This window comes from Bos mutus, chromosome 7 (genome assembly GCF_027580195.1).
Source record: "Bos mutus isolate GX-2022 chromosome 7, NWIPB_WYAK_1.1, whole genome shotgun sequence".
Classification (NCBI taxonomy): domain Eukaryota; kingdom Metazoa; phylum Chordata; class Mammalia; order Artiodactyla; family Bovidae; genus Bos; species Bos mutus.
In genome coordinates, this window is record NC_091623.1 from 2,824,323 (window position 1) to 2,836,631 (window position 12,309).

General features: G+C 47.3%; 1 protein-coding gene across 1 annotated transcript in view; it reads left to right on the forward strand.

Annotated features, from left to right (window-relative positions):
- The window catches only part of ADRA1B (adrenoceptor alpha 1B), a 62,404-nt gene extending 56,199 nt beyond the window's left edge, over positions 1–6,205 (forward strand). The window contains 2 exon segments of the mRNA XM_070373029.1: positions 4,444–4,866; positions 4,869–6,205. Of these exon segments, the coding sequence (XP_070229130.1) occupies positions 4,444–4,866; positions 4,869–5,041 (596 nt within the window). The 3' untranslated portion in view covers positions 5,042–6,205.
- Positions 6,206–12,309: the final 6,104 nt, after the last annotated feature.

Here is a 12,309-nt window from a genome sequence, read left to right on the forward strand (position 1 = left end):
AAAAGAAATAAAGACATGGTTTCTGCCCAGAAGGAGTTTACAGTATGAGTGGTAAACAAGGACTTAGCCAGCCCTGGGATGGCTCAGCAACATTAACAGACAAACGATAAAATAACAGAATAAGATCTGATTGTATATGTTCTGAGGAGTACAGAATAAAGGAGTCACTCTGAGTCAGGTAGGGTTAATCAGCAGAGTTCCTGGAGGATGGCAATGAATGGGCCAGGATATAAAGTATATTTGGAAAATGGCCACCATTTATCAATTTTCAAGGTGCCAGACCCCATATCAAGTGTTTTAACATGGATATTTTCATGTATTCAGAATAATCCTATGAAGCAGATGTTATCCCCAATTTGTGGATAAGAAAATTTAGCCTGAGAGAGCCAGTTAACTTTTCAAAAGTCAAACAGCCAATACTCCAAAAAAAGGATGCAAAACCAGGCCTCTGTGATTGCAAACTCTGAGCTCAAGTCACCAGGCCACATTGCCTAAATTGGCTAAAGGCAAAGCATGACCTTCTCAGAGGAACAGGCATCTCAGGGAGCCTAAGCTCAAATTATGGCTGTAAATGAATGCCATGAGAAAATCAACATCATCCCCCTTCCCTTTGGCTGAGCACATCTCAGCCCACTGGTCCTTGGAGAGTGCTTGGTAAAAAAATAAAGACAAACTTCCAGCCCATCTTTATCCCTAACAAGGTGCTTTCAGTGTGATGCAGGTGAAGAAGAACCTAGGGAGAAATGCCATATGGCACAGAAGGAGAGAATGGCATTTATGCCCCTATCATAATGCTATGTGTGTTCGGTGCAGTGAACTGCCCCCTCACAAGCCTGTGGACTGCCACAGGACAGAAACACCCCTAATGTATCCCCACAGTTTGGCCTCATGCCTGACACTTAGCAGAGCTCCATATTTGTGGAATTAATGAATGAACAAATGAAAGAATGAATGTATAAAAATGTAAAAAGCTACCACTCATATGCTGGTGTCCTGATTCATAATATGGGACCAACTATAGTCCCTTCATCTAGAGATTATTGTGATCATTAAACTGGTGAATGGTGTAAAGGGTTTAGTGTAGAATCTGCATAAAGCACACACAATGTGACTGATGGTTCTGATGAATATTAGCTATTAGTATTATTGTAATTCGTGTATCCTTTAAAAGCTGGTCCTTCAAGATACAGCCCGTTAGGCCATTTTACTACCATCTTCAACAGGGTTGGCAAGCAGAGTTACAAGTCTGTCTTCAGCAAGGATGCTCTCCTGCTCTGGACCCTCCCCACCTTTGCCACAATTGTTTGTTCCCCACCAGCTCAATCCCAGGCCTTAACATGTCCTCACGGATGGTGTGCCTACCTGTGCATATGCTCACCAACATTTACCCTCCAGAGTAATGCACAAGGCTTCCAACTGTTAGCTCCCTCTCTCCACTTCCCAGATTTATTCTCCAGGTTCCCATTTTTTTCAAGACCATTTTAACTATTCCCTTTAGACTCTGTGACAGAAACAAGACCATCCACATGGGCAGAAAGAACTCGCCCCATCATGGATACTGGGTGTCCACATGTCATATTTGCATTTCCACTGGAGCCTTCTATCCAAAGGATAATCTTGGACAGTCAGTTCAGTCACTCAGTCGTGTTCAACTCTTTGCGACCCCATGGACTGCACCATGCCAGGCTTCCCTGCCCATCACCAACTCTCAGAGCTTGCTCAATCTCACATCCATCGAGTCGGTGATGCCAACCGTGGGACCAAAACCCAACGGTGCAGACCTTTTCATGAATCAGACCACGAGGTGGCGCCCTCATTGGCCTCACCTAGCCCTAACCCAGAGTTGAGACGTCAACATACTTATAGTTAACACTAGATGGCACTAGTGGCAAAGAACCCGCCTGCCAATGTAGGAGACGTAGCAGACGCGGGTTTGATCCCTGAGTCGGGGAAGATCCCCTGGAGGATGGCATGGCAACCCACTCTAGTATTCTTGCTGGAGAATCGTATGGACAGAGGAGCCTGGTGAGCTACAGTCCATAGGCTCACAGTCAGTCACGACTGAAGCAGCTGGGCGTAGATGCAACAAGTATGGATAACCCTCTTTCCAAGTTTAATCCCTCTCTGACTTAACCCTGCAGCAGGAACCCTGGCCAGCCACCATCCCTCTATCGCCAAGCAGAGAATCAGGAGGCTCCCTGTAACAACAAGCCAGACTCAATAATCAAGAAGGTCAAGTACTGCAGGGGGAAAACTCAAGTGCAATCCAAAATAGGGATTCTTATGGCATCTATGCAACAACTATGGGATCTTCAGCTACTTTCTGGGTCTCAGTGTCTCCATGGATCAAGTGAGGAAGTTGGATTTCGAGATTTGCTACGATTTCTCCCACTCATACGCTCTTCCTTCAAATGGATTCAAAGGTGATCTCAAAGACCAGGCTCTTAGGAAGCTCACAGTGTAACAGAGGAGGTTAGACAGGAATACGAAAGTCACTGTGCTACAGGTGGAGTGGCTGGTTTAGGGACATGGTTTGAAGTTACAGAATGTTCTGTGAAGTATAATTGCATTTTTAAAACATTTACATATGTATATACAACAAATATATGTTCATTTACATATGTATGTGTATCCACAACATTTACATGTATATATGCAAACATTTACATATGTATTTACATGTGTAGTATATACAACAGGAAAAAAATCTGGAAGTTTATGTACCAGAATGTGGTATCTCTACATTGAGGGTTTATTTGTGCTTTTAAAATATTTTTTCTTTTCTTTTTGCTTTTTAATAGCTTCTCATTTTTCCACAAAGGGAAATTAATAGCATTCAAAACAAACAAACAAAAATGTTTCATATTCAAACAGAATTGAGTTTAAATCCCAGCTATATTACAAACGTGCTATGTGGCCTGGGGCAAGTCATTTAACCTCTCCAAGACTCAGTTGCCTTGTATTTAAAATGGAAATAGTTTTGAAATTAATTTTGCATTACATGCTTTTGGACCTCGATTCAGACGCATGAGTTAGTCATGTTTCTCAGTTATCAGCATCCCATCATCATAGGTCTAAGTCTGGCATCTCTCTTATTTTATTGATTCTTTTCCTTTTATTCCTATCTCCTATTCCCCTTTCCCTCTGCCTCACCCATAGACACCCATTTTGCATTTGATATGTATTTTTTAACTTGAAAGTGTTTTTGCAAATGAGTTTGATTGTTTGGTGTGTTACTTAAAAGATGTTATGTTATAAAGCTCATTCTGTTTCCTATTTTTTTTTTTTTTTTTTACAAAGAACAAGGTGTTTGAGATCTTTCCATATTGCTATTTGGACTTTTAGGTACTGCGTAATTGCTCTGCTATGCATGTCCAAACTCTACTTTTCCATAATTCGCAGTGAGGGGCACCCAAGTGTTTTCCAACTCTGTCACCATAAACACCATCACCCTGAGCATAGTCACACATGGCCCCTGCTGACCTGTGTGAAAATTGCTGGGTCAGGAGCTATCTGTATACTTAATGGGATCAGGTCTTCACAGCCTGTGTCCGCCACCAGCAGGAGACTCCCCATGTTTCCACACCCCTGCCTGCACTTGGCACTATTGAGCTTTCTAATTTTTGCCAGTGTAACAGATATGTTCTCTCACTTTGTGGCTCTCACTTAATTTGACTGCCTAATATTTTGAGCACCTTGGCATATGCTCATTAGCCCTCCAGTTTTCTATTTTGTTGAAATTGCCTGTTCCTTTTCTTGGCCCACGTTTCTGCTAGGAATGAATGCTTTTTCTTGTTGACTTGCAGGAGTCCTAATGTACTCTAAATACCAATCCCTTGACAGTCTTAAGACATTGTAAATATCTTCTCTGACTCTTGCCCCATAGTTTATCTTTTTGAAGTGTTAAGTCGTTTTTCTTCACCTCTCCATCGGTAAGACTGTCGTTTACCTTGTCTTCTTTTACCTTATAAAGGTTTACCTTTCACCTTTAGGTCTTTAATACATCTCATATTTCCCATGGAAGTACTTCATAGCATTCTGTGAAGGATAAAATAGTAGGTGAAGAACCAACACAGTGCCGTTCCAACAGCTGTACAAGAGCTATGTATAATTGTTATTATTATAATTCACGAAGAAACTGGTAAGCGCTATCCTAAGAACGTTATAGATACAGTTGTTTGAATCCTGTTTAGCTAAATCAGGAACGATTTTATGGGCGAAGGTGAAGAGATGGAGGTTGGACTTAAAAAAAGCATGTAGGAGTCATGTGTTTTGAGATGGAACGGCAGTATTCCTGGCAGAGGAACTGGCCTGGGCAAAGGAGGCAGGAGACAGGAATCCACCGGTTGACAGTTTGTGGGCAAATCACATGGTAGAGAGGGTCTGTCTGCTCACCGACTGTTTGTCTTTCTGCCCGTCCCCCCCCACCCCTTCCCCCTGCAGGCTCCCTGTTCTCCACCCTGAAGGCCCCCGACGCCGTGTTCAAGGTGGTCTTCTGGCTGGGCTACTTCAACAGCTGCCTCAACCCCATCATCTACCCGTGCTCCAGCAAGGAGTTCAAGCGCGCCTTCGTGCGCATCCTCGGGTGCCAGTGCCGCGGCCGCCGCCGCCGCCGCCGTCGGAGGCGCCTGGGCGGCTGCGGCTACACCTACCGGCCGTGGACGCGCGGCGGCTCGCTGGAGCGCTCTCAGTCGCGCAAGGACTCGCTGGACGACAGCGGCAGCTGCCTGAGCGGCAGCCAGCGGACCCTGCCCTCGGCCTCGCCGAGCCCCGGCTACCTGGGCCGCGGCGCGCCGCCGCCCGTCGAGCTGTGCGCCTTCCCGGAGTGGAAGGCGCCCGGCGCCCTCCTGAGCCTGCCCGCGCCCGAGCCCCGGGCCGCCGCGGCCGCCGCGACTCGGGTCCGCTCTTCACCTTCAAGCTCCTTGCCGAGCCCGAGAGCCCCGGGACTGACGGGGATGCCGGCCACGAGGCCGCAGCCGACGTGGCCAACGGGCAGCCCGGCTTCAAAAGCAACATGCCCCTGGCGCCCGGGCAGTTTTAGGGTCCCCGCGCACCGCTTCCTTTCCCTGGGGAGCCCATCATCTTGGGGGGAGGGCGGGCGAAGGGGGGACGGGAGTGTCGGCGCCCGGTAGACTCCGGGCCCCACCGGGAAACGGGGGGAGGGGGGCGGGAAGAGGGGCAGCTGCTTTTCTGGCAGGGGCATGGGTGCCAGGTACAGCGCTGAGAGCTGGGCCGAGCATGCTGAGAGCCTGGGGGACCCGACGCCGGCCGGGATTTCCGTCTCTCTCTCTCTCTGTATATATCTAAACGAGTCCTTCTGTACATGTATTTAACTGTGGGGTCACGTGCGTGTGTCTGTGCGATGTGCGTGTATTGCGTGTGTGCGTGTGTGGGGCCGCCCGCGAGGGGGGCAGAGCGAGTGTGCGTGCGCCCAGGAGGCGCCGGGGCGCTGTGTGTCTCCTGATTTCTTACCTCTCAGGCCCCTCCTGTACTTCCCTGAAGGGTGTCACTTTGGCGGGGTTGGAAACAAAAGTCGGACATTAAAGGTCATTTCTCCTGTGCGGCTTTGAGTGGTTTGTGAATGCGGTGGCAGGTAGGCTCTTGACTTTCCTTTACCTTCGCGTTCAGGTATGCCCCTCTCTCCTGCCGACCCTGTGGGTAATGGTTGTGCTGGCCCCGGCTTGGCCCCGGTATCTGCCTTTGCTATTCCTGCCTTTAAGGGCTGCACTAATCTAACCCTGTGGCTGAAAGTGACCCCCTGGACTTGTCCCATAAATCCTGCTTGTCTGCTTTTGATCCTTAGCAGTTGTAAATCCTCCTGCCGTGGGCAATGCCTGCCCTGGTCCAGATCCCCAGGACCCCAATCCTAGCTGGGGCTACCTAGGTGGGCCTGTCACCTGTGAGGGCTTGGGTCCCTTACCTCCTCCAACATCTTTGGACAAAACACTGCATTGTTAGCCTGTGCCCATGGAACTGGAAAAAGAAAGCCAGACTGCAGAATTTTCTGGACAAGGTAAGGATCCATGTGTGGATACAACATATATGGGTGTAAGAACTTTCCTAAGCTCTGCTAACTGAAGAGCCTGCCTGGAAAAGAATCACTGAGGAAAGATTTGCAGAGAGGAGGAGCATACCTTGAAGAAGGTAACTTCTGTTCTATTCTCACAGCTGCTTCCAATTTAGTATATGACCTTGAGAAAGTCACATCGCCTCTGGATCTTGGTTTCCCATCTGTGTAATGTCAAGATTGATTCTAAGGTCTTTTCTGCCTCTAAAAGGCACTGGTTTGCTAAAAGAATAAAGGATGGGGAACAAAATAAGGAGCATTCTTCTTCCCTGAAATTGAAAGAAAAAAAAAAAAAACCCAAGAGGAAACCCCCTCAATCCCTTTCTCTTCCTGTTTTGCTTTTTCTATGTTGTGATTCATTAATTTTTTAAATGGCAGTAGCTTCTTCCAATAATATTAGCACATCAGTCATTTATCCTATAGATGATTGAAATAGAAAATGCCTTAAGAAGGGAGGAGCAGTCATTTATTTAGCTGAAAAATGTTAGGGTATCAGGCATGGCTGGATCCAGGAGCTTAAATAGTACTGCCCACTTGCTCACAGGCTCTTACTCATTGATCTAGCTTCCATCTTTTAGCTCTGCTTGTCTTTATAAGTTTCCCTTGTTTCCTTTCTCCAAATAGTTTTCTCACACCATTCTTATAACCTTAGCCCCCTCCCTAAGGAGAAATATGATTCCCTAGCATATCTGCCAAAAAGAGAAAAAAAAAAAATCCTGAAATGCTAGATGTTCTGTATCACAGACCCCTTTGAGATTCTGATGAAAGCTATAGGCACACCTTCCAGGGGAAAAAAAATGCATACAAAAAAATTACTACATGTTCATCAAATTTCAAGTGACTCAGCTCTGTTTAAGATCCTATGAACTAAGCATGATATCCCAGATTCACTGGTGACTTGAATGAAACTGGATGTTCAGAATTATGTTGGCCAATGCCCTCATATTAACAGATACAGAGGGTGAGGTAAATAACTTGCCAAGTCACACTAACCTAGGACTAAGACCTGCTGCAACCCTGTCCAGCATGTTTCCCTTCCCTTGTGCTGCCACCTTGGGATTGACTATATTCTCCAACAAAGAGCAGGTATCTCCCTGCCTCTATAGAAAAAAGGGAGTCCTTGGGAAGGAAGAGCCTGCACCCAATTCCCAGAGAAGAAAGTACCATTTGAGAGAGTCCTCTGAAAATATTTTCTTAGCAACACAAAAATTTCAAACAAGTCTGTCACAGAATCCTGATGCAAGTGTGGCCTGGAGTGAAGTAGGAAAAGGAAGACAGAGCCTCAGCCCCTTGGCCTCCTCCTGCACCTCCTCAGCCCCTTCCCTGGCCTGCCCCAAATACTCAAGGGCTCCACAGCATGAAGTCTGAAGATCACCAGTGAACGGGAGTTGGAGTCAACAGGACCTGGGTTCAAGATCTTGGGCAATTGACCTTGCCTCTTCTCATCTGTTTCCGCATCTATCAAATGGACACGATCATCAGAGCCCAGCAGGACGCACAAAGCATTCAATGAGCTCACTGTGGTGTAAACACTGAACTGTGAATCACTGGGCAGACGCAAGTTATAATTTGGACCTCGGGTATCTGAAGCCACAGTCACCAAAGGTATTCCTTGAGTTGCTCAGTTCCAATGACCTCAGACATGATTGGTGTTTGGAGGCCACCCAGGCAGCACAAATAGCAGTGACAGCCTCATACCTCTTTCCAGAAGGAAGGTTGACCAAGCTGACTCACATCCCCAGAGAATGCTAGGTTCCAGATCTGCCCCCAGCCAGGGCCTGCATTACACTGACCTCTCCAGGAAGTCTCACTGCGGTGTACCCCAGCCAAAGCCATGAGTTCATCAAGAGCCCTTGGGGAGAGCAGGTCCTCTCTGCTCTGACCTCGCAACTGGCCGTAAAGCAGCCCTACTTTATCATCTCCAGCTACCCAACCACTGCTGGGTCATTTGTCACCCCTGAGGCATGCACAGGGATACATTTTTACAGCAACTAAAGTAAAGAGGGCAGTGGCTTGGCAAGGGCAGTAGTTAATCCTGCAGTTCTGGGCTCAAATCCCACTCCTGCCACAACCTCAGTTTCCTCAACTATAAAATAGTAATAATAATAATACTACTTACTTCATAGGGATATTAGAAAGATCAAATGAGATTATGAGGGTAAAACCACACCGTGCCAGTCACTTGGCACCCTGAGATAAAGGGTAGCTATTCGCAGAGTATTAGTTATTCAGTTCATTACTTTGATATATGAAGTTCAGAAAATCTGAGTAAAAGGACAAAGAAAAAAAATTCAGTGCTATTCATCACATGTCAGGGTTTTAGGACTCAGGTCCAACTTGAGGAAAAGAGACACAAGTTTATGACAGAGTAAAAGAATTTTGTGTCTTATAGCACAAAGAAACGTATCACTCAAAGCAGTCAGCCCAAACTAAAAGGAAAAGTGAAATTTAATAAAAAAAATAATGTTATAGAACATTCTAGAGTGACAAAGCCAGAATATGTGTGTGAGGGAAGCCTGGGTGTCTTAGGGATAGTGCATCCCGTGATAAAGGAGTGGGAGAAGGGGACACTGGGCTGCTCTGAACATGTACCTGGGTTCAAGGCCCATCTCCACTGTCTGAACCAGCTACTCAGGCCTGAGATTGATCGCCCTGCGTGAAAATAGTGGATACAATTAGCACTGACCTCACAATGGGATGAGACGAAATACAGAAGAGCTTGGCCAGACTGGGCATTATTTTTAATATCTGTGGGCCACCTTATGTGTACTGAACCTTCTTAAACCAACAGCTCCTTTAAGGGTCTGATAAAAACCAGAGAAAACTGAGCATAACAACCCAAATCTCCTAACAGATACATGGATTTCAACAGATTTTACTCTCTTGATATATAGAAGTGGCCAAATCCAGAGAGAAACATACACAAGAGAGATGGAGCCCTCACGGAGCCCAGCCTGGATGAGAGGTGGCTGAGTCACCAGGGAATCCCATTTACGTGTGTGACAGGATTTGGGGTGGGGTGGTGTCTACCACCATCGTCTCCTGGTGAGACCCCAAGTGTCAGGCTTCGTCTACCATCTGGGGCATGGAGGTGATAGGTAAGTGCCCTGGGACCTTGGGAGGGTAGTGCATGGGACCTAGGCAAAGTACTGAGCATCACTTCTCCAGATGAAGGTTGGCCTCACTCTGCCTGTTATCCCCAAGCGTCCTCAGCAGATGCCAAAAAAGAGAAGAGCAACCAATCCTCAGCTCAGATTCTGGGTGGACTTCCACCTGGCCCTGGAAACAGACATGGTAGCTTCCAGCTACCTGACCTGCTCTCAGTAGATTCCTTCAGGACCATCTTCACCCTCCCTATCAGTCCACAGAAACTTTATTTAGGCTGGCTGAGGGTGAGAGTGAAGCTATGAAGAAATGTCATGTCACTTCAGAAGAACGTGCATCCTCTCACAGTCCTCCCACCTTGTACCTGGACCTGCCTTCTGAAGCTTAGCAGCCAAGAATTGGCCATGTTTGTCTTCCTATTTAGTTCACTGAAGAGTGTGCGTTGGGAAGTGGGGAGTGAACAAATGTTCAGTCTGCTCTGACGTTCTCTCCCAGGCCCCTCCCCTTCCCTCGCTCCGTTGTGGCCACACTGGCCTCTGCTGTTCCTCAAATTGGGGAACACTCCAGTACTCTTGCCTGGAAAATCCCATGGATGGAGGAGCCTGGCGGGCTGCAGTCCACGGGGTTGCTAAGAGTCGGACACGAGTGAGCGACTTCACTTTCACTTTTCACTTTCATGCTTTGGAGAAGGAAATAGCAACCCACTCCAGTGTTCTTGCCTGGAGAATCCCAGGGACGGTGGAGCCTGGTCGGCTGCCGTCTATGGGGTCGCACAGAATCGGATACGACTGAAGCGACTTAGCAGCATCAGCAGCAGCTCCCTACTCAGGGCTTTTGCACTTGCTGACACCTCTGCCTAGTTCCCCTTCTGTCCATGTGGCTTCCTCCCTCAACTCCTTTCCATCTTTCCTCAAATGTCACCTCTCAGGGGTCATCTGATTCCTCTGGCTGTCCTATTTAAAACTGAACTCCTCACCGCCCACATCATTCAGCGCTTATTGATGCCTAGCATGTTATATGACCCACTGGAAAAGACCCTGATGCTGGGAGAGATTGAAGGCAGGAGGAGAAAGGGATGACAGAGCAAGAGATGGTTGGATGGCGTCACCAATTTAATGAATATGAGTTTCAGCAATCTCCGGGAGATGGTGAAGGACAGGGAGGCCTGGCATGCTGCAGTCTATGGGGTAGCAAAGAGTTGGATACAACTGAGCGACTGAACTGAGCATGTTATATATTTTTATCTGTTTTTATATTTTGTTTTTTGTCTTCCTATGCTCACTAGAAATGCAAGCTTCGTGAAGGTGGATATTATTGTCTGTTTTGTTCACTGTTATATCCTCAGCATCTAAAATAGTGCTTCTCATACAGTAGGTGCTTGAATATTTTTGAATGAATGAGTGTATGTTACCTCCCATGAGTGTCAGAATGCTTTCACAGCAGAACAGAGTGCTAGGGGACCTCATGGCAGGGGCTCCTACCTCTAACCTGGGAGCTGGGCCAGGGGCAGTCCTGGTCAGGGAAGACTTCCTGTAGGAAGTGGCATCTGAAGAATGTCAGCTGGGTCCTGCCTACCCAGCACCCCTGTGTTTTTGTAGTTAGTGCTTTCATATACCCCTCAGTGGAGGCAGGAGTCTGAAGGCCAGGCATCTGGTCATAGCCCAGCTCTCAAATCCCCACCCTTCTCTAGGCTTCTGTCTATTGTCTGACAATCAGAAGCACTGAGTCAAAGACAACCCCTAAGCTCTGCCAATCTATGATTCCACTTTTGTTCTCTCCTCAATGCACAATCCTCCGAGACAAGCTATTTGTGGAGACAACTTCATTGGGATTAGTAAGATAAAGAGCATTGGCCCTTGCTGATGGCCTCATTCAGAAAAGCAGCATCTATATACAAAGCTTCCAGAACAGCTCAGGAGCAGATGAAAGTGTAAAAACCTGGTGACTGTTCTCACATGTAGTGCCAGCTGCTACTGCTGGAAGCACGTTCGTGTCTCTGCCAGACACCACCTGAAACCCAGCAACCACTCACACCTGTACTTCACTCCCCCACTGTTCTTTCACTTATCCTACAAGCTATTGTTGAGCGCCTACACAAAGCCAGGAGCCAACGAAACAAAAGCAAATAAAACACAGGGTTTGTCTTGTGAAAATTTCAGTCTGGAAGAGGAGATTGGACATTCCCTGAAGACACAGGAATTTTGGAAGGACACAGTGTCATTGCCATTGGAGGCCAGTAGATAAAGGGGTTTGGGAGTTCCAGGGAGAAAGGATTCGAGTTGAAGCCCTAACCTTCGATGTGTTGGTGTTAGGAGGTGGAGCCTTCGGGAGGTAATTAGGTTTAGATGAGGTCAGGAGGGTAGGGCCTCCATGATGGGATGGGTGCTCTTATAAGAGGAAGCAACACCAGAGCATCCTGTCTCAGTCATGAGAGGACGCAGTGAGAGGGAAGTCACTTGCAAGTCAGAAACAGGGTCCTCACTGAGAACCAAGTCTGCTCGTGCCTTATCTCAGACTTCCAGTCTCCAGAACTGTGAGAAAGAAATGTCTGTTGTTTAAGCCACCCCGTCTGTAGAGTTTGTTTGGCAGCCCAAGCTGATGGATACAGGAGGCTCTAAGAGGCAACAAATGAGAACCTGGATGAAGAGGCATGTCAAAGAGGTGAGAGGTGATAGGGTGGGTGTCTTTAAAGGACTGGCCAGGGTGGGTGTCTTTAAAGGACTGGCCCAAGCAGTTCCATGTCCACAGTGTTCCCAGAGCAGTTTCAGACAGGCTTAGCAGGTACAGGAATCCCCACCTGACAGACTGGGAAGCTGAACCTCTAAAAGTTCCTTTCCAGGGTCACATGGCTGATAAAGGGGAGAGTCAGAACAAGACTAAACACTGCCTGGCCCCAGCCTAGAATTCGTCCTCTCCTACCAGGTCTGTCTGTGTGATAGACGTGTTTCAAGCCTAGGTTCCAATCAGAGCATAGCTTGGAAAGTGGCAGTATAGCCTGGTCATTAGGCTGAGTTCAAACCCTAGCTCTGCACTTGACCAGCTGTGTGGTCCCAGTGAAGTGATTTAACCTTTCTGAGCTTTAGTTCCCACACTAGTAAAACCTCCATGATAGAATCTTCTTCACACAGTTGCTATGA